The following is a 21,361-nucleotide window of genomic DNA, read 5'->3' as shown; positions in this document are numbered from 1 at the left end:
GGGTGCAACCCTCTGTGGACGTTTGGTACCCCAGACCGGGGGTCCAACATTTGGGGGCTCATCTGGGATTTGGTTGCCCCCAGACCCATTTCCTCAGATCAGCAGGAAGTAAGGACGTCTTGTGATTTGTCTTGGTCTGAATGTCTGTCAGTTGTTTCTGTTCTGGGAACGTTCCATCTGAACATTTGTGCCTATGCAGGACCTGTAAGTCTGTATTCTGGAAACCAGTGGGAGTGGCAGATGTGCCCAGAGGCCCCTGGTTCTAACACTCTGGCCTTAGGGACCAGAGTGGTTTGGAGTGGGGAAGACAGCGTAGCTTTCCTTCACCCGGGAGAAGAAGGGAGTTTGGCTTGGCTACTCCCTCCCCTCCCACTCTGTACTTTCAGTTCTTGAGCTAAGGAGTGTGCGCCAAGAAATTCTCTGTTCTGTGTATTGTCTGTGTCTGTGTTCAGGGATCCCAAAAGTGAGAATGGTGGGTGCAGCGTGTGTCTGAATGAAAGAAGGACCGGTCCACACGAATGTGATTTAATATGGTATGTATGCTTGATAGTTGTGTTAGTTACATAGAGGAAGTTCTGGTCTTGTAATTTTCTCAATACTCTGTATTGTAAACTTTCCTTTCCTCCTTCCTTTTATTCTCGGTCTGAGTCTTCACGTGGGACCGTTAAAGGCAAAAGAGCAATTGAGGTTTTCTGGTCAGAGCTACTCCCTGATGTAAGCCAAAGGCTCTTAGCCCTCTTAGCAGACCCCGACTGCCCGCACAGGTGGAGACAAGGTGGCTTTTCTGTATCTCCCTCTCATCTCTGTTTCTCTCTCTCTCTGGCCACTGAAACAGCCCCACGGGCACGGGTCGAGCAAATAAGAGCCATAGGGCGCTTGCCACTAAAAGACTCCCATGAAAGGATAAGGGGGCTCTTTCCTTCTTACTCTCCCCCTCTCCTGTCTGTGACCTCCACTATGGGTAAATCGCTAACTACCCCTTTAAGCTTAACTCTGGAACACTGGAAGGAGGTTATGGAACGGGCCCATAACTTATCACTGGAGGTCCAAAAGAAGAAGTGGCAGAGTCTCTGTTCCTCTGCATGGCCCTCTTTTGAGAAAGGATGGCCAAGGGATGGGACTTTTGACCTTGCTACTATCTTGCAGGTTAAGGAATACATTTTCCACCCAGGACCACATGGACATCTGGACCAGGTGGCCTACATAGTCACCTGGGAAGATTTGGCCCAGAACCCCACATCCTGGGCACGGCCGTTCTTACCTCCTAGGGGAACTGGAGAGACTGATCAAGGGCCCCCTACCCCTTCTGCTCCCCTGAGTCTCACTTCCTTCCTCCTGCCCCTTCAGTCTTCCCCTGAGAAGAAGCAAAAGCCAGTCCTCCCTGAGGACCAAGCCTCCCTAGCCCTCCTTGATCCTCCACCTCCCTATCCACCTGCGCAGGCACCCCACCCCAGGAACTACCTCCACCCCAAGGACTACCTCATCCCTCTCCTGATTCCACCGAACCTGACCAATCTCCCCCTCCATCTAGCAGACTTCGCCTGAGAAGAGATAGAGGGGGTCCTTCTGGTGGAACCTGGACTGCCCAGGTTTTTCCCCTCTGAACTGTAGGGGATCAGATCCAATACTGGCCTTTCTCAGCCTCAGATTTGTATAATTGGAAGACTCATAACCCTTCTTTTTCTCAGGACCCTCAGGCTTTAACTGCTTTAATTGAGTCTATTCTTCTTACCCACCAACCCACTTGGGAAGATTGCCAACAACTTCTCCAGGCACTCCTAACCACAGAGGAGAGACAGCGAGTCATCCTGGAAACCCGGAAAAACGTCCCCGGGCAGGATGGGAGACCTACTATGCTCCCAAATAAAATAGACGCAAGATTCCCTCTGACTAGACCCAACTGGGATCCTGAAACCTTGGCAGGTAGGGAGCGTCTCCGTCTTTATCGCCAGACTCTGTTAGCGGGTCTCAAAGGGGCCGGAAGGTGCCCGACCAATTTGGCAAAGGTACGTGCTATAACCCAAGGAAAAAATGAAACCCCCGCAGGGTTTCTAGAATGCTTGATAGAGGGATATCGGATGTACACCCCTTTTGATCCCACAGCCCAGGAGCGTCAGGCAGATCTTGTTATGGCCTTTATAGGGCAATCAGCTCCTGACATTCGTGGTAAGCTCCAATGGCTGGAGGGCCTACAGGGGTACTCCTTACAGGATTTAGTAAGAGAAGCTGAAAGAATCTATAATAAGCGAGAAACTTTAGAAGAAAGAGAGGACAGAATCAGAAAAGAGCAGGAAGCTAGAGAAGATAAGAGAGAGAAAAAGAGAAATAAAGAATTAAGTCAAATTTTGGCCACAGTAGTTCAGGGAACAGGACCAGGACCAGGTAGGAACCTGGGAGACAAGAGAAGGCCCTGAGTAGATAAAAGACCAGTGTGCCTATTGCAAGGAGAGAGGACATTGGGCTCAAGAATGTCCAAAGTAGCTGAACAGACTTCAAAAGAAAACAACCCCAGTTTTGACTCTAGGGGACTAGGGGAGTCGGGGCCAGGAGCTCCCCCCTGAGCCCAGGGTAACCTTGAAGATAGGGGGGCAATTGACTACCTTCATGGTAGACACAGGAGCTCAGCACTCGGTCCTAACAACAACTGAGGGACCTATGAGTTCCAAGACAGCCTGGGTCCAAGGGGCCACCGGAGGAAAAACATACAGATGGGCCACAGAAAGAAAAGTGGAGCCTATATCCATTTCACTACAAAGGGAGCTACTGTAAAAGGAAAAGATGGAGCTCCATTACAGGTGTTAACCCTGCAGCTGGAAGATAAACATCAGTTATATGAGGGACTGGTAACAAAAACTCCTGGTATATCTGATTGGCTAAGTAAAATCCCCTCAGCATGCGCCAAGACAGGAGGCCCAGGACTAGCATATAACCAGCCTCCAATAGTGGTCACATTAAAACCATCTGCAACTCCAGTTTCAATTAAACAATACCCTATGAGCAAAGAGGCCCGAGAGGAAATTAGAGCCCACATCCAAAGACTTTTACAAATGGGCATACTTCACCCTTGCCAATCCCCTTGGAACACCCCGCTGCTCCCCGTAAAAAAGCCAGGGACAGATGATTATCGACCAGTTCAAGACTTAAGAGAAGTCAATCGGAGGATAGAAGATATCCATCCCACTGTTCCTAATCCCTATAATCTCCTGAGTTCTTTACCTCCCAGTCACAGGTGGTATACTGTACTTGACCTGAAGGATGCATTCTTCTGTCTAAGGCTGAGCCTGGTTACCCAGCCCATCTTCACTTTTGAATGGAAAGACCCTGAAGCTGGAATATCGGGACAACTAACCTGGACGCGACTTCCCCAAGGATTAAAAAACTCCCCTACTTTGTTTGATAAAGCTCTACATTGTGACCTGGCTGACTTTCGGGTAAGAAACCCACAGATTATGCTCCTCCAGTATGTAGATGACCTCCTCTTAGCTGCTGAGATGGAAGCAAGCTGTTTTCAAGGTACGGAGGCTCTCCTATTGAGACTGGGGGAACTTGGATACCGAGCCTCAACAAAGAAGGCCCAAATCTGCCTACAGCAGGTAAACTACTTGGGCTACCAGCTAGAGGGAGGACAACGATGGTTAACAAAAAGTGAAAAACAAGCGGTAGCCTCTATTCCCCCACCAACTTCAGCCAGAGGACTCAGAGAGTTCTTGGGAAGCGCAGGATTCTGTAGACTATGGATACCGGACTTCGCCAAGATAGCGGCTCCTCTACACCCTTTAACAAAAAATGGGACCCCTTTGGCCTGGACAGAAGAACACCAGAGAGTTTTTGACAAAATAAAAAGAGCACTGCTGATGGCTCCAGTGCTAGGATTGCCAGATTTGACAAAACCTTTCATCCTATATGTGGATGAAAACAAAGGGATGGCAAAAGGAGTTCTTACTCAGACTTTACGACCCTGGAAAAGGCCAGTGCTTATCTCTCAAAAAGACTGGACAATGTAGCCGCTGGCTGGCCCCCATGCTTGAGAATCATGGGGGCAATAGCATCCCTGGTAAAAGACTCAGACAAACTCACCATGGGCCAGCCCTTGACTATTATAACACCACATGCGGTGGAGTCTATCATTAGACAGCCCCCTGACAGATGGCTGTCAAATGCCAGGGTAACTCATTACCAGGCACTACTATTGAATCCAGAAAAGATCAAGTTTGGTAGCCCTGCTACCTTAAACCCTGCCACACTGCTACCAACCCCCGAGAAAGACACTGAGATTCCCCATGATTGTCAGCAAATACTTGTGGAGATGCATGGGACGAGGGAAGACCTCACTGACCAGCCCCTAACAGATGCAGATGCCACCTGGTATACGGACGGGAGCAGTTTTCTGCGAGACGGTGAGTATAAGGCGGGGGCGGCAGTGGTTGATGGAGAGAAGATAATTTGGGCCCAAGCACTGCCAGCCGGAACATCGGCCCAGCGGGCTGAATTGGAAGCCCTGATTCAGGCCCTAAAGTTAGCAAAGGGCAAAAAGGTCAACATTTACACTGACAGCCACTATGCGTTCGCCACGGCTCACGTACATGGAGAAATTTACCGGAGGCGGGGCCTCCTCACCTCAGCTGGTAAGGACATTAAGAACAAAGAAACAATAGTGGCCCTTCTACAAGCCTTGTACTTGCTTAAAAAGGTCAGCATTATCCATTGCCCTGGACATCAGCGAGACCAGGGGCCAATTGCTCGGGGCAATTGGATGGCAGATAAAACTGCCCGTCAGGCAGCAGAAGGCACCTGCATTCTCTACACACACGCAGACCTTAAGGCTGAAATTGAGGCATAAACAAAGGAGGGAGATGCTCTTTTTACCTACCCTGAACAGGATCTGGAACTCGTTTGGAAGCTCAACGCTACCCTGGACCCAGAATCTAAAATGTGGAAATACCAGGGTAGGATAGTGCTTCCTCAAAAGGCAGCCTTTGAGCTAATCTCCCAACTCCACCAGTGGACGCACTTAGGACACAAGAAACTAAAAACACTATTGAAAAAAGAAAAAAAAAAAAAACAATTCTATTACTTCCCGGACCTTAACCAGCTAGTCCCAGAAAGTAGTGGGAGAGTGTGTGCATGTTCCCTGGTAAATGTTTCCAGATCAAAGGTCCCATCTGGCATGAGAGAGAGAGGGATACGACCAGGGACTAACTGGGAAGTAGATTTTACTGAGGTCCTCCCAGAAAAATATGGTTATAAATATCTTTTAGTGTTTATAGACACTTTCTCAGGGTGGGTTAAAGCTTTCCCCACCCGGAAGGAAACAGCCCAGACGGTGGTGAAGAAACTGATCGAAGACATTTTCCCTCGATTTGGACTGCCTAAGGTAATTGGGTCTGATAATGGCCCAGCCTTCGTCTCCCAGGTAAGTCAGGGAATGGCCAAAGCACTAAAGATTAATTAAAAATTACATTGTGCTTCCTTTTTGGAGGACTACCTCCTGTTCTCAATGTAACTTTGTCCCCCTTGCCCTCTTCCTTTGATAACCCCAGCTTAAAAACAAGACTCCAAGCCCTTCTGATCATCTAGAACCAGGTTTGGAAGCCCTTGGCTGCTGTCTACCAGCCTGGAAGCCCACAGATGCCCCACTCCTACCAGATTGGAGATCAGGTGTACGTGAGAAGACACAATGTAAAGACTCTTGAACCACGATGGAAAGGACCCTACACAGTTCTCCTGACTACGCCTACAGCCCTCAAAGTAGACGGGATTTCAGCTTGTATCCATGCTTCACACACCAAAAGAGCCCCGACCCAGGGCGACGCTGGAAAATGACATCTACACAAAATATCCAACACCTCCCCCTGGGCTCTGAAGGTCCTGAGCACATAAACCACTCCAGCTGGGAATTAGTCGCCATCATCATCATCTCTGCAGCCTTGATCATCCTTGTTGCCATCATCACATTGGTACTCATTGACCTTGCTTAAAAGCTGTAACACAACTTCTCACGATGTGGCTGACTCTACTCCTCGAAGAGATCTGCTTGCTCCTGACAGCAAAATGCCTGCTGGTGATACAGTCCTCATGTGCCTATGCAGCTGACATAAATGGTGACAAATCCTGAAACAGGCCATACACTTCGGCTCACTAACTCCACAAGACCAATGGGTAATATCGATAATTTAGGCCTTGGTCCTCACCCAACAATACCATGCTTCAAAGAACAAGAAGATCTATAGATTTTATGATTAAAATCCTGCCATAAGAAAAGGGGGGAATGATGGAATCAAATTAATGCCCCCCCAGATCAAAGTGGATTCAAACCAAGTCCCCCAGGCAAAACAAAGTACAAGGAAGTAAAATAAAAAATAATTCTAATTGCTGAGAAAGAACTAACTTTTTCATGCTCCTTGCACAAGCTGAAAATTACCCGAAACTTCCCCCTCCCACTGCTGCTGGCCCCCTCCCACTGCTGCCGGTTTTGGTTTGTGGTTTTTACCTTTAAAAGAAGCCTGTAAGCTGAGCTCTGGGCTGCTGCTGCTCTCCCTCTCTCTGAGTGAGGCAGGAGTGCCCGTCTGCGCAAACGATTAAATCCTCTTGCTTGTTGCATCTCCTGGTCTTGGGACTGAGTCATTGGGGTACGACCCTCCATGGACCTTGGGTACCCCAGACCGGGGGCCCAACACTGAGCACTACACCAGACCCTTAACACGCAAGGCATCATCCAACCTTCAGACGACGTATGAGCAAGGGTGTTATTCTGCCCCCTCTACAGGTGGAGACAGAAAATCATAAAGAAATTAAAACTAATGAGACATACTTTAAAAAAGTAAAACAAGATCCAGACTTAGAGGGTTAGAGGAAGTTGGGAGAGGGGAAGGGGTTTAGGAAGTCCTGTTGACGGGGACACTTTGATTTAGCTCTGGATGGACCAGAGTGTGATATTTTGTTTACATCATCTCATATAGTCTTTAAAACAGCAATAACTTCCGATGTCTCTTGTAGAAAAGGAACTGAGCTGGCACGGTGTGGTACATGCCTTTAATCCCAGCCCTCAGGAGGCAGAGGTAGGTGGATCTCTATGAGTTCAAGGCCAGCTTAGTCTACAGAGCAAGTTCCAGGCCAGCTGTGGCTACAGGGCAAGCCTGTCTCAAAAACACCAAAAAAAACCAAAACAAAACAAAACAAAAAACAAGATAATTCCCAGGTGCAGTGGTACACACCTTTTATCCTTTAATCCTGGCAGTTCTTCTGTGAGTTCAAGACCAGCCTGGTCTACATAGCCAGTTCCAGGCCAACTTGGGCTACCAGGAGACCCTGTCTCAAAAAGACCTAAAAAAAGAAAAGAAAGAAAAGGAACTGAGTCTTAGAGATGGTAGGTAACTTACTTTTCCAGAGATATGTAAGAGATGAGTAGTCAAGCCTGGATACACAGCCAGATCTGCCTGACTTCAGAGCCCAAGTGGTTAATCATTCTTATATTTTGTCACAGTCTGATAAAGCTCGAACATTTGGTTCCTGGGAAGATGGAAGATGTGGAGAATAAGGCTGGAACAAGGCCAAACTGGTCCAGGCCTGGAATGGATGTTTCTGGATTTAGTTCCTCAAGCCAGAGTTTTTCGATCTGCATTACTGACATTTTAGGCCAGACAGTTTTCTTTGTTGTGGGGGACTGTCCTCGGAACTGTTGGATGTTTAGCAGTTCTTCTCAACAGGTGACAATGTTACCGGAGGGCTCAGAGTTTGAAAAGAGGGTGACAAGATGAGCATAATTCATGCTTTCTAACAATAATAGTGTTCTTCTCTTGTAATGACCATTGTAATGCTCATAATAAGAAACTATTGGGTTTCAATTCTGGTTAAGTTCAACTCACTGGATGGCTTTGGTAACAGTCCTGTTCCTTTTCTGCAGGACGATAAGGTTGGCCATGTGCCCCTCAAGATGATGGCTGCTTGCTGGGCTTCTGTGCTTTCATTTTCAGCCCCTAGCACAATCAATGTTAACTGAATGGGTGGATCCTATAATTTATAGAATATATACAATTATATCTCCTTTCTTTCTTTCTTTCTTTCTTTCTTTCTTTCTTTCTTTCTTTCTTTCTTTCTTTTTTTTTTTCATACAGGGTCTGGAACTTGCTCTGTAAATCAGGCTGGCCTTGAACTCCCAGAGACCCACTCGCCTCTGCCTCCTGAGCGCTGGGACTAAAGGCATGTGCCACCACGCCTTGCTCCGCCTCTTTTCTGATAGGGTCTCTTGTAGCCCAGGCAGACCTCAAACTCATTATGTAACTGAAGTTGGCCTTGAACTCCTGATCCTTTGCCTCCATCTCTGGAGTGCTGGAATCATACACCTAGTTCTTGTTGTATTTTCCATATGGAAAAAAATTCATGCGGAAATCCGTGCAAACAGCATCCATGAAGTTTTCCTCAATCACTCAGAATATACTTTGTTTACATGACTACTTTGCACAGCTGAAATGACCAGGCAGCTCCATAAAGCACCTTCTGTACACATATTAGTCCCATCCTTGAGGGAAAGCCTTGGTGGTCTAACCCCTCAAAGGCTCCCCCTCTCAGCTTCTAACACAGGAGATTTTGGAGGGATGCATGCATTCAAAGCAGAGCATCACTGTATAAGGCACTTTGGACTGACTCAATACAATTTAATTCAGTATCCTCTGAGCTACCCTCTATGAATCAGGTACTAAGTGGAAATTAAAGGCACTGTTTCCAGCCTCTAGATGCATCTAAACAAAAGGGATGTCAGTCTCATGGGACCTCCCCTACCTTGTTCTTTCTGTCTCCTGTTTTTGTTTATGAGATGGGGTCTTGCTTATGTAGGCCAGACTGGCTCAGAATTCATGATCGTCCTGCCTCTGCCCATCCCTTCAAGAGATGGCATTACATGAGTGAATTGAGTCATGCCCAACTGTTGTCTTTTTGAGACAGGGTCTCCCTGTAGCCCCAGCTGGCCTGAAACTCACTATGTAGACCAGGCTGGCCTTGAATTCAACAAAGAGCTCCCTGCCTCTGCCTTCCGAGTGCTGGGGTTAAGGCGTGCATCACCATGCCCAAGTGTTTGTCTTTTATTAACAATGTTATCTTGAGTCAGGCAAGGTAGGCTGAGGCAGGTGGATGTACATGCACCCTCACAAAAATGTGAACTCCCCCCAACAAACATGCACACATACCCACAAAGATGATTGTATCAACATGAAGGTAAATATAATGCAGAGTAGATGCATTATAGATATTCATTTTCTTCTTCTTTAAAAGAAATTAAAATGAAAACATTTTCTTTGTTCCCTCTGAGTACATTTGGCAACGAGCCTTGGGACTGTCATCTCTGGGGCTAATTACTGATGTCACCCAGTTCTCATTTCCTTCTCTTTAAAATTTGAGCTTTGAATAGTGGTGGAAGTTTGACTTGAGGCACTTAGAAACTGCCTGAGACCAGAGACCAACACTGCTTGTTTCTTCACTCTAAGCTAAAGCACTTGGTGTAGATTAAGCATTCAATAAGATGATATCCAGACATAGTATACACTTGGTAAATATCCTACTTATTTCATCAGACCACCTATGGAGTAGTTCTGGACATGCACAATAGATACTTAAAAATCGAAATAGGACTGGAGAGATGGCTCAGTGGTTATAGCACTTACCGCCCTTCCAGAGGGCCTGGGTTTGGTTCCCAGCACCCACATGGTAGCTAACAACCATGCTTAACTCCAGTTCCAGGGGATCCAATGCCCACTTCTGGGCTCCTCAGGCACCAGATGCACACACAGTGCATTTCATGCATGCAGGCAAAACATACACATAAAAATAAATAAAATATTTTTAAAAGATTGAAAAAACTAAAATAAAAATTGGAATAAATAGTACAGACCCTGAATGTAGCAGGAATTGAGAAAAGATTGTGTGCGTCAACCACTTTACATGCTTTCGAATTTCCATTTGTTCAGCTGTCGATCCATTCTACTAAATTGTAGCCATAATACAAAGTATGATTGGTTTATGGGCAGGAAAGGGAAGTGTCTAAGATGATCAATTTTACTGTCCACTGTGATGTATTTACATATGTGGGGAGTCCTACCAGCATAGTCAGGGATCTCCAGATCCTCTGCAGATTTAAGGACAAAGCTAGGAAGTGAGTACGTAAATTATGCACTGTAGCCCAGGTTTTAGAAATCACTGCAGTCCTGGGAATTAGATACAAGGTTAGGTCTTTGTAATTGACGTTCTTCCACTTAGGGGTTGAATCCTGCAGATTAGTGAGAATTTCTTTCAGTCTGAAGACAATGTGCCGGCAACTCTACAACTCTAGCCGGATACTTAAACTATAAACTCAAAATATCGGAGTGCTGACATTTCAGACAGTTTCTGTCTCTGCTCCGATCTCGGTCTTTAGCCTCATTTCCTCATCATCCTCATCAAGGGGTGCACTGCTTTCCCTTTTCCCTCAAAGAAGAGGCCATTTCTCAGGACACAAGGCAGTGTCCCGAGCCTTTCCGTTTTTGCCTCTGTGATTCTCTTTGCCTGAGATATGCTCCCGTTTTTCATCACGGCAAGCCAGAGAGAGTACCTGTTCCTAGTAGTTCTGCTACAAATGTTAGTTTCTCTTCTCTAAGACAGACAAGATTTCATGCCTGAAAACCCAGTACAAACAGGACTTCCTTTGGGATCCTTTTCTACCTTCCCTAGAAAGAAGGGAGGAAAAGAAATGCATTTATATTGGACACTAATTACGTAGAAGCACAGTGCTGGGACCTTTACATGTATCATCCCTAGGCTTTCAGGGCAATAGTGCACAGGACGCTATTCGGTATCCGCAGTTCCTAGGTCAAGAATCTACTGCCTAGCCATGCATGGGAATGCATGCCTGTAATTCCAGCACTTTTGAATTTTTCTCATAAATATAATGGCTCTTGCAGAAAATTCAGATATCACGAAAGAGGTATTAAGGGAATAAAATAAAACACAATTAGTTTATGAACTAACTATAGATGTTTCGCTCTATATCCTGATAGCCTTCTATAGGATAAACATATAAAATTTTAATAAAATTGGAATCGTACATACAATTTTTTTGGTCTTTTTGGTCTTTTTTTTTTTTTTTTTTGCTCTTTTAGAGACAGGGTCTCCCTGTAGCCCCAGCTGACCTGGAACTCACTACATAGACCAGGCTGGCCTCACAGAGATCTGCATGCCTCTCTCTCCCAAATGCTAGGATTAAAGGCATGTGCCACCATGCCCTATAATTTTTATAACAACATACATTTGATTTTGTATCATTTTTTAAAAAATATTTTTATTTTTATGTGTATGAGTGTATTGCTTATATATAGGTAGGCACACCCATGTCATGTAATGCCCTCAGTCAGAAGAGGGTGTTGGATCCCCTGGAGCTGGAGTTATGCACAGTTGTTAGCCACCACGTGGGTGCTGGGAATCGAGCCTGGGTCCTCTGCAAGAGCAGTCAGTACTCTTAACCGCTGAGCCATCCCTCCAGCCCCGATTTTGTATCTTTTTTTCACTGATAATTATATTGATCAGAGTTTGTTTGTTTTAAGCACTAGGGATAGAACACAGGTCCTTACGCATGCTAAGCATGTACTCCACCACTGAGATGTGCCCTTAGCCCTCAAGCATAATTTTTTTTAAGTTTTTTGAGACAGGGTCTCACTACATAGCCCTGGCTGGCCTGGAGCTCGCTATGCAGACCAAACTAGCTTTGAACTCATGGAGATCAGCATGCCTGTGCCTCCTGAGTGCTGAGATTAAAATATCACCATTCCCAGCTCCTCAAGAATAATTTTAAATGGCTTGTATATCAGTCCATCCTATGGAGCTATTATCAGTATCATTTCTGTTGGACATTTAGATATTTTCAGAGTGTTGCTATTACAACCACATCCTTGCATACAAATCTCAGAAATTCTTAGACATTCCTGATGTTATTTTGCTGTGGCAGTTGGAGAATAGCCATGCTGGTTCTGTGAGTGGAGATGCTAGATGAATGGTATCCACAAGTAACTTCTAGAGCTGGGGTATATCTCAGTAGCAGAGTACTTGCCTGGCATGTACAAGCCCCTCTCTGTTCAACCCCTACCATTGGATAGCAGAACACAAAAGTGCAGATAAGTGCTGCAAATCCAGTCTAGCTTCTTGAGTCATCTGCTTAGGTCTCTGACAAAATTTGAGAATCAACTTTTGCCCTCTCCATCTGGTAACTTCCTTTACAGAGGTTGCAGCTTCATCCCATAGCTCACTTCGACTGCACTCCTGTCATGGTAGAGCTTATTTCAACTTCCACATAAATGAAGCATCTAGACTGGTGGCTTCTCTGTGCCTTGACCTCCAGGCCTCCAATTCTTACAGTCAGATAGCTGAGAATTGCTGGGATTAAAAAAAAAAATCTCAGCCAGACCTGGTGGCTCATGCCTTTAATTCCAGCACTGGCACTCGGGAGGCAGAGGCAGGCAGAGCTCTGTGAGTTTGAGGCCAGCCTGGTCTACATAGCAAGGTCCAGGCCAGCTGAGGCTACCAGGGAGACCCTGTCTCAAAAAGACCAAAAAAAAAAAAAAAAAAACCTCAATGGCTAAAATGGCTTAGTTAAGAGCACTAGCTGTTGCTTTTACAGACGACCTGAGTTTGATTCACAACACCCATGTGTTGGCTAACAACCATTGAGCTGGGCATGGTGGTGCATGCCTTTAATCCCAGCACTTGGGAGGCAGAGGCAGGTAGATCTCTGTGAGTTCAAGGCCAGCCTGGTCTACATAGTGAGTTCCAGGACAGCTGGGGCTACAGGGAGACCCTGTCTCAAAAAAAACCAAAAAAAAAAAAAAAGTCCATAACTCTAGTTCCAGGGGAATCTGACACCCAATTCTAACCTCTGAGGGCATTGCATGACGCAGTTGAACTTACATACTTGCAGACAATACACTCATACATGTAAAAAAAAAAATCTCCAAGTTAAGAATGTAGCTCAGTTCTCCAGGCTTGGGCCTAGGTCACAGCGACATGGCTACATGCAAGTTGAACTTACATACTTGCAGACAATACACTCATACATGTAAAAAAAAAAAATCTCCAAGTTAAGAATGTAGCTCAGTTCTCCAGGTTTGGGCCTAGGTCACAGCGACATGGCTACATGCCTCAAGAAGATCAGGAGCATCCCTCTGGAAAATGGTGAAGAAGATTGAACTCAGCCAGCCAGCACACCAAGTATACTTGCTCCTTCTGTGGCAAGACCAAGATGAAGAGACAGGCTGTTGGCATCTGGCACTGTGATTCCTGCATGAAAACAGTGGCTGGTGGAGCCTGGACATATACCACCACCTCTGCTGTCACTGTCAAGTCTGCCATCAGAAGGAAGAAGACTGAAGGAAGGAGACCAGTAGAAGCACTGCTGTTTGGGACATCCCTAGCCCACAATAAATGGGCTAATTTATGTGACAGTAAAAAAAAGGCAGAGCACCTACCTAACCCCTGTCAGGCCTTGGTTCAATCCCTAATACCATGTACATCTGTACATGGTAGTTCATGTAATATTCCAGCTCTCCAGAGGTGGAAACAGGAGGGTCAGAAGTTCAAGGTCATCCTCAATCACATAGGGAGTTTGAAAGCAGTCTGGGCTATATAGAACCCTGTCTTTTTAAAAATATATTTTTTATTTTTTATTTTTATTTTATGTGTATGCATGTATTGCCTGCATGTATGTAAGTGCACCCGTATCTTTTTATTTTATGTGTATGAATGTATTGCCTGCATGTAGGTAGGTGCACCCTTGTCATACAGTGGGCAGGGTGGGGAGGATCAGAAGAGGGTGTTATATCCCCTGGAATTAGAGTTACAGATGGTTGTTAGCCACCATGTGGGTTCTGGGACCAAACCCAGGTCTTCTGCAAGAGCAGTCGGTGATCTTAATCATTGAGCCATCTCTCTAGCCCCCAAAACATTTATTATTTTTATTTTGGCCTGCATGTATGTAAGTGTACCATGTGTGTGCAATGCCTGTGGAGGCCAAAAGAGGGTGTCAGGTGTCAGGTCCCCTGGAATTGGAGTTACAAATGGTTGTTAGCTGCCATGTGGGTGCTGGGAACCAAACCCAGGTCCTCTGCAAAAGGAGCTGAGCCATCTCTCCATCTCCAATAATTGGCATCTTTTCACTCAGCTGGGCCTTCATGCTGAGAAGGGCCTTCATCGCACGCAAGTGTGTGTGTGTACATGCACAAGACTGAGGGTCAGAAGACAAATTTCAGGAGTGGATTCTCTCCTTCCCCTATGTGGGTTCTGGGAGTCAAACTCAGGTCTTCAGGCTTGGTGACAAGCAAGGTTTTACCCGCTGAGTTCTCTCTCCAGTCTCACAGCCCCCCCCATTTCACAGCCCCCCCAATTTCTTGTCTTTTACAATTCATCGTCTTAAAGTTCACCTGCCCCAACCCCGCCTCTCCTTTCTATCTGCTAATGATTTTCTAATTTACAAAGAATACAGTTCACAGAGGAGGAACTCACTTTATTTCTTGTGGCATTTTTTTCTGGGCCTTGGTTTCCCACAGACTCTCATTCTTCTATTTTGCCTGTTTGGACTTGATGCTTTTCCCTAGCTCCTCTTCTTCCTCCCCCCCCTTTTTTTTTGGTTTTGTTTTTTGAGACAGGGTCTCCCTCTAGCCCCAGCTGGCCTGGAACTCATTAGGTAGACCAGGCTGGCCTTGAGCACACAGAGATCCACCTGCCTCTGCCTCTGGAGAGAACTGGATTAAAGGTGTGCACCACCACGCATGGCCATCCTCTTCACCATCACCACTGTGCCTTTAAATGTCTTCCTCCCTTTAAATGTCACTTCTCTCTAGGGCTCCATCCTGTACCAAACCCCATATCTCTATCCCATGACCTCTGCACTTTCCACGTGGAGGCTGGAAACGCTCACATCTGTGTCTTTAGCTCTGTCTTCCTTCCTGAGCTCCAAATGAGTATATCCATGTGTGGGCCAACATCTACTTCCGTTTGAATGTGCCACATACTTCAAATTCAACATGTTCAGCATGACACTTTTCAGTGCTTCCTTCTCTATTTGTTTTCCTGTGTTCCCAGACCAGAAATCTGGAGTCCAGCTGATGCTTGCCTTCCCGACCCCTGAATACTTCTTTCCTTCCTCTTCCTGTCCCCTTTGCTCCTGCTGTCATACAGGACTCATCCTCATCATGTCTCACATAGTCTGACCTTCCTGATCCAAGCATGGAATCCATCCTAGTCACTACAGATGAACTGCTCATCTAAAACACATACACATCTGGGCCTGGGAGTGTAGTTCAGTGGTAGTGCATGTGAGAAACTCTGGGTTCAATTTCCTTAACCAAATAATAGTAGTAATCAATAACAATAGTACTAATAAATAGAATATTTATATCTGACCATGTAGCATACTCTTGTCACAGTATGCATGGATAAACTCATTAAGGATGTTTTGAGATGGTCACTGTGTGCAATTTTTTCATAGCAAAGTTAATATTACTTCTGCCTGTAGGGTTGGAGAGATGGCTCAGCATTTGGGTGCATTGGCTGCTCTTGCAGAGGACCCAGGTTCGATTCCAAGCACTCAGGTGGCAGCTGATAAATATTCATAACTCCAGTTCCAGGGAATCTGTCACTCTTTTCCGACCTCTGCAGGCATTGCACAACATGGGTCCACTTACACATACACAAAAGATAAAAATAATAAAAAAAAATTGAGGGGTCTTTTTTTGAGACCAGAGTTCCCTGAAGCTCCAGTTGGCCTGGAACTCACTATGTAGAGCAGGCTGGCCTTGAACTCACAGAGGTCTGCCTGCCTCTGCCTCCTGAGAGAACTGGGATTAAAGGTGTGTGCCACCATGCCTGTCTGAAATAAAATATTTTTAAAAATTAGCTCTGCCTGGATGTGGGCACAAGTATGGGTGTTCCACAGACACCTCAAAGAGGAACCATTTGAAGTTGTTGCTGGTGATTGGGGTCCAGGCCAAGTGTTTTAGGTTCTTGGCCTCTTATCCAAATAATTGAAAATAAGCACTTATATATATTTGAAAAAGAAGCAATATAACTGTATTCAGAGAGAAGTGATAAATTGGGGAGGGGCACACTGTCAAGACTGACAGGGAGCCACATTGGTGAGGGTACTCAAGGGCCCTGATTATTGTTTAGGGCTTCCTTTTATGGGGCACAAGAGAAGGAGGAGTTTGGCTACTAAGAAGTATAATGAGAATTGTTTTCTGTTTTGCTTGATAGATTGGATCATGTACTCATTTTTCTACTGTGCATATCACTTCCCATAATGCATCTGATTTTAATCATAAGCACACTCAATTATACATAGGCATAAGACGGTAAATAAGGAATTCTTTTTTTTAATTTTATGTGTATGCATGTATTGCCTTCATGTAGGTAAGTGTGCCCGTGTCGTGCAATGCCTGCAGAGGACAGAAGAGTCTGTCGGATCCCCTGGAACTGGAGTTATGGACAGTTGTTACCTGACATATGGGTGCTGGGATTTGAACCGCAGTCTTCTGCAAGAACAACGAGTGTTCTTAACTGCTGAGCCATCTCTCCAGCCCCCTTTTTGGGTCTTTTTTTGAGACAGGGTTTCCCTGTAGTCACTGCTGGCCTGGATTCGCTATGGAGACCAGGTTGGCCTTGAACTCACAGAGATCCATCTGCCTCTGCCTCCCAAGTGCTGGGATGAAAGGTTCTACCACCACTTCTTAAAGTCTACTTGAGGACAGTTTTGTCTTGCTTTGAATGCACCCAAAACCAGTTCAGGCTGGATTGGCCTTGCAAGTGTTCAAGTTAGATACATCGGGCATATTTGAATAGAAACTACCTGAGTTTGGTTGTTATCAGCAGTAGAGAAACTCCTACTTGTTCAGAGAGGGGAGTATGTGTAGCCCAATTCAGGTGGGGGTCCAGAGTTGCTAGGTGCCTTGTTCAAAGAGTGTGCGCATAGTAAAGGAGCTAGACTGCCAAGTGCTTTATTAGAAGAGAGGAAGTTGAATCCCAGGTTACTAAATTTTCCCTATTTTTGCTTGCTTCAAAGTTCAGCCAGAAGTTCTTAGAGAAAGGATGAGGGGGATGAGGAGGAGTCACACACAGTGCAGTGAGGAGCTCAAGTCGGATCAGTTTCACAAGTATATGTCCCAGATCCTGTTTCTACTGGGGATGTAGGAATAGGTCATGACCTCAAGACTGGAATAGTGATGCACAGCTGTAATCCCTGCACTTGGGAGGTGCAGGCAGGAGGATCAGGAGTTCTAGGCTAGCCTCACACAAAGTGAGTTTCTGGCCAGATTGAGTTATTTCAAAAAAACAAACAACAAAAATAAAAAGGGTCAATTTCACCCAAGGGAAGAGAACATTTATGAACATTTATTTACATAAAGACCTGGTTACCTGGGATGTGGGCTCAAAGTTAACACTGGAAGAAGGCAGAGAAGGAGCTAATTTCTCTCTTCTTGAACATTTACAGAGCCCAGGTCTCATGCTATGTTTTCTCTTTCTCGGTAACTTTTTGCCTCAAAATCATAGCTACATTTTTCTAAGCTTGATATTTCATTTTTCCCCCCTCTGTAACTAGAGAAATGGGTGGAAAGAACCAGGACCTGCTATGCCAAGACAAAATAGACTATGCCTTGGAGCTAGAGAGATGGCTCAGTGGTTAAGAGCACTGACTGCTCTTGCAAAGGACCTGGGTTCAATTCCCAGCACCCACAGTGGCTAAGAACCGTCTGTAACTCCAGATTCCAGGGGAATCTGACGCCTCCTTCTAACCTCCAGCACTGCATGACATGGGTGCACTCACATATGCAGGCAATACACTCATACATGTAAAATTATAAATAAAACATTTTTTCAAAATAAGCTGTCTTATTTTGCCTCCCCCAAATTTAAACATGATCTGTTTCCTTTACACACAGTTGAAGACAGTTATATTTTTGTAGGTGTCTATGTTTTCTCCTAAAAAAGCAGCATTTTGGAAATGTTTTATTTGATGGCTAACAAATGCCAGTTAAGAAACATTACACCAGTAACAGCAATAACAACAACAGTTGGTGGGAAGTTGAGGAAGAGAAGGGCCGCAAACCAGTAACAACAGAGTACACTCCGGAGTAATTTTTATCTAGAGGTACTGGGGAAAGGCACAAACCATTTCTGCTAGAAACTAATTCTCTCTCTCTCTCTCTCTCTCTCTCTCTCTCTCTCTCACACACACACACACACACACACACACGGAAAACTCATTTCTAAACAGCTGTGTACAGGAAGGAAACTTCATATTGAGAAACACAAGCTGGTTTTTTTTTCCCTTTAAAAAAAGTTGGGAGGGGCTGAAATGTAGCTTAGTAGAGCACTTGCCTAGCATGCATAAGGCCCTGAATTCCAATCCCAATAACACCCTCGCCCCAGGTTTACCTAGGTAGGCATGGTGGTACACACCTGGAATCTCAGCATTCCAGAGTCTGAAATAGGAAGATTATCATCAGTTTGAGGCCAGCCTGAGCTACATAGAGAGATCCTGTCTCAGACAAAGAACCCCATAAAGAGCACACACACACACACACACACACACACACACACACACACACACAAACTACTATCACCACTACTACCACCAAAACAAAAGACTTACCCACTTAACTGATTATCAGTTATACAAGTGAGAAAACTTGGTATTTAATTTCATTGCTTAGTAGAATTAAGCTGGTATCACACACCTTGGAAGCTGGAGGCAGAGGGATCAGGAGTTTAGGGTCATCCTCCACTACATGTGAGTGTGAAAACAACCTGGGCTATACAAGACCTCGTCTCTAAATAAATAAATAAATAAATAAATAACGATAAAATAAAATGTTTTTGTTTCTGTTTTTTTGTCTTTTTGAGACAGGGTCTCCCTGTAGCCCCAGCTGGCCTGGAACTCATTATGTAGACCAGGCTGACCTCAATCTCACAGAGATCCACATGCTCTCTGTTTCCTGAGAGCTGGGATCAAAGGTGTGTGACATGGTGCCTGGCAGTAGAAGTCTCTAAAAAAAAAATTAAAGATAGAAAAACTAAACATAGAAACATGCTTGGTGTACATGCCTTTAATCCCAGCACCCAGGAGGCAGAAGCAGGTGGATCTCTGTAGCTTAGTCTACATAGCAAGTTGTAGGCCAGCCAAGGTTATAGAATGAGACTCTGTCTCAAAGAAAGAAAGGAAGAAAGAAAGGAAGAAAGAAAGAAAGAAAGAAGGAAAGAAAGAAGGAAAGAGGGGAGAGAGAGAGGAGGAGGAAGAGGAGGAGGAGGAGGAGGAGGAGGGAGAGGGAGAGAGAGAGAGAGAGAGAGAGAGAGAGAGAGTCGGAAAGATCCATACTGACTTCCATAGTGGCTGTACTGGTTTGCACTCCCACCAATACTGACAAAGGTTCTTCTTTCCCCACATCCTCACCAGCATACCTTGTCATTTGTTTTCTTGGTGATTGTCATTTTGACTGGGGTGAGATGGAATATCAAAGTAATTTTAATTTGCATTTCACAAAAGGGATACTTTTGAAATGGTCATTGAGCAATTTCATCATTGTACAAACATCATACAGTAGACTTATACAAAGATTGCAACAACAACACAGCTAGATTATACAGTTCAGCCTATTTGTTACTTTTCTTGTCACTGTGACCAAATAAACAAAAATCAACTTAAAGGAGGAAGCATTTATTAGGGCTCGTGGTTTGAAAGGCTTGAGTCTATCACAGTGGGAAGGCAATAGAATCATGTGGTTTGTAACTCCTCAGCATCTTCATGGACTAAGGAATAGATGTTCAGCTGGACCTGGAGGTAGCTATTGCCCACAAGGCCTGTAACTCAATGATCCACTTCCTTGAGCGAGGTCCCACCTCCTAAATGTTCTACAACCTCCCGAATGGTCCTACTAGCTAGAGACCAAGTGTTCAAATACATGACCCTGTGAGGAACATCACACACTTAAACTGTAACATGTAACAGCCTATTTAAATCAGGATCAGAATATTAACAGCAGTGTCTTCCACCTTCTCGTCTTGTCTCACTGGAAAGACTTCAGAGGTAATAGCACGCATGGACCTGTCATTTCCTAAGACAGCAGTGCTTTTATCTGAATTACCTTCTCAGAATGGTCAGCCTGACGCTGTTTACAGTTATCTTTAAAATTTTTTATTACATTTATTTATTGAGAGTTCAAGACTCACACTACGCCACACATGTGGAGGTCAGAGGTCAACTTGTGAGAGTCATTTCCTTCCTTCCACCATGTGGGTTCTGGAAGTTGAACTCATCAAGCTTGGTTGCAAGTTCATTTACCTGCAGAGTCATCCTACTGCTTCCTCCTCTTCCTGCCCCAGCCTTGTTTTTTTAGACAAGGTTTCATTCTGTAGGTCAGGCTGGCCTGGAACTCACTTTGCCGCCCAGGCTGACCTCAAACTCACAGAAATCCTCCTGAATCTTCCCCATGCCCCACCAGTGCTGTGATTATAGGTGTGAACTACCACACCTAACTTTTATTCCTTTAAAAAAATTTTATTTCTTTTTATTTTATGTGTATGAATGTTTTGCCTGTATGTAAGTACGCCCATGGCCGCAATGCCTATGGAAACCAGAAGAGGGCACAGGATTCCCCTGGGACTGGTTGTTAGCTGCTGTGTGGGTGCTGAGAACCAAACCTGAATCACCTGCAAGAACAGCCTGTACTCTTAACCTCTGAGCCATCTCTCCGGTTCAATTTCTTTCTTTCTTTCTTTCTTTCTTTCTTTCTTTCTTTCTTTCTTTCTTTCTTTCTTTCTTTCTTTCTCTTTCTTTCTTTCTTTCTTTCTTTTTTTTTTACAGTACTTAAAACATTTTATTTATTGTCTTTATTTTATGCATATGCATGTATTGCCTGCATGTAAGCACACTGGTGTCATGCAATGCTCTTGGAGGACAGAGAGGCCGTCGGATACCCTGGGACTGGAGTTACCGAAGGTTGTTAGCTGCCATGCAGGTGTTGGGATTTGAAACCGCTCTTCTGCAAGAACAGTCAGTGTTCTTAACCCTTGAGTCCCCACTAAATCAGTAGCAGTACACTCTAAAATAATGATGGGGCGGGTGTGGTGGCACACGCCTGTAATCCCAGCACTTGGGAGGCAGAGACAGGCGTATTTCTGTGAGTTCAAGGCCAGCCTGGTCTACATAGTGAGTTCCAGGACAGCTGGGGCTACAGGGAGACCCTGCCTCAAAAATACAAAAAATAAATTAAACAAATAAATAAATAAATAAATAAATAAATAAATAAAATAATGATGGGAAATATAGTATAGTTAATACATAAACGAGTAACATAGT

General features: G+C 44.9%; 1 protein-coding gene across 1 annotated transcript; it reads left to right on the top strand.

The window, feature by feature from the left end:
- Positions 1-1,691: 1,691 nt before the first annotated feature.
- Positions 1,692-4,840, top strand: LOC108490609 (the record flags this gene model as incomplete). The annotated part of the gene is given in 4 exon segments (XM_029561260.1): positions 1,692-2,420; positions 2,422-2,688; positions 2,757-3,969; positions 3,972-4,840. Coding segments are annotated over 4 exon segments (3,078 nt in total), but the record flags the coding sequence as incomplete, so codon positions are not given.
- Between the last annotated feature and the right edge of the window lie 16,521 nt (positions 4,841-21,361).

This window comes from Nannospalax galili, unplaced genomic scaffold, assembly GCF_000622305.1.
Source record: "Nannospalax galili isolate Female #2095 unplaced genomic scaffold, S.galili_v1.0 scaffold713, whole genome shotgun sequence".
In the NCBI taxonomy this organism is placed as follows: Eukaryota; Metazoa; Chordata; class Mammalia; order Rodentia; family Spalacidae; genus Nannospalax; species Nannospalax galili.
The sequence above is the reverse complement of the archived record's forward strand: the minus strand, read 5'-3'. Positions and strand labels throughout refer to the sequence as shown.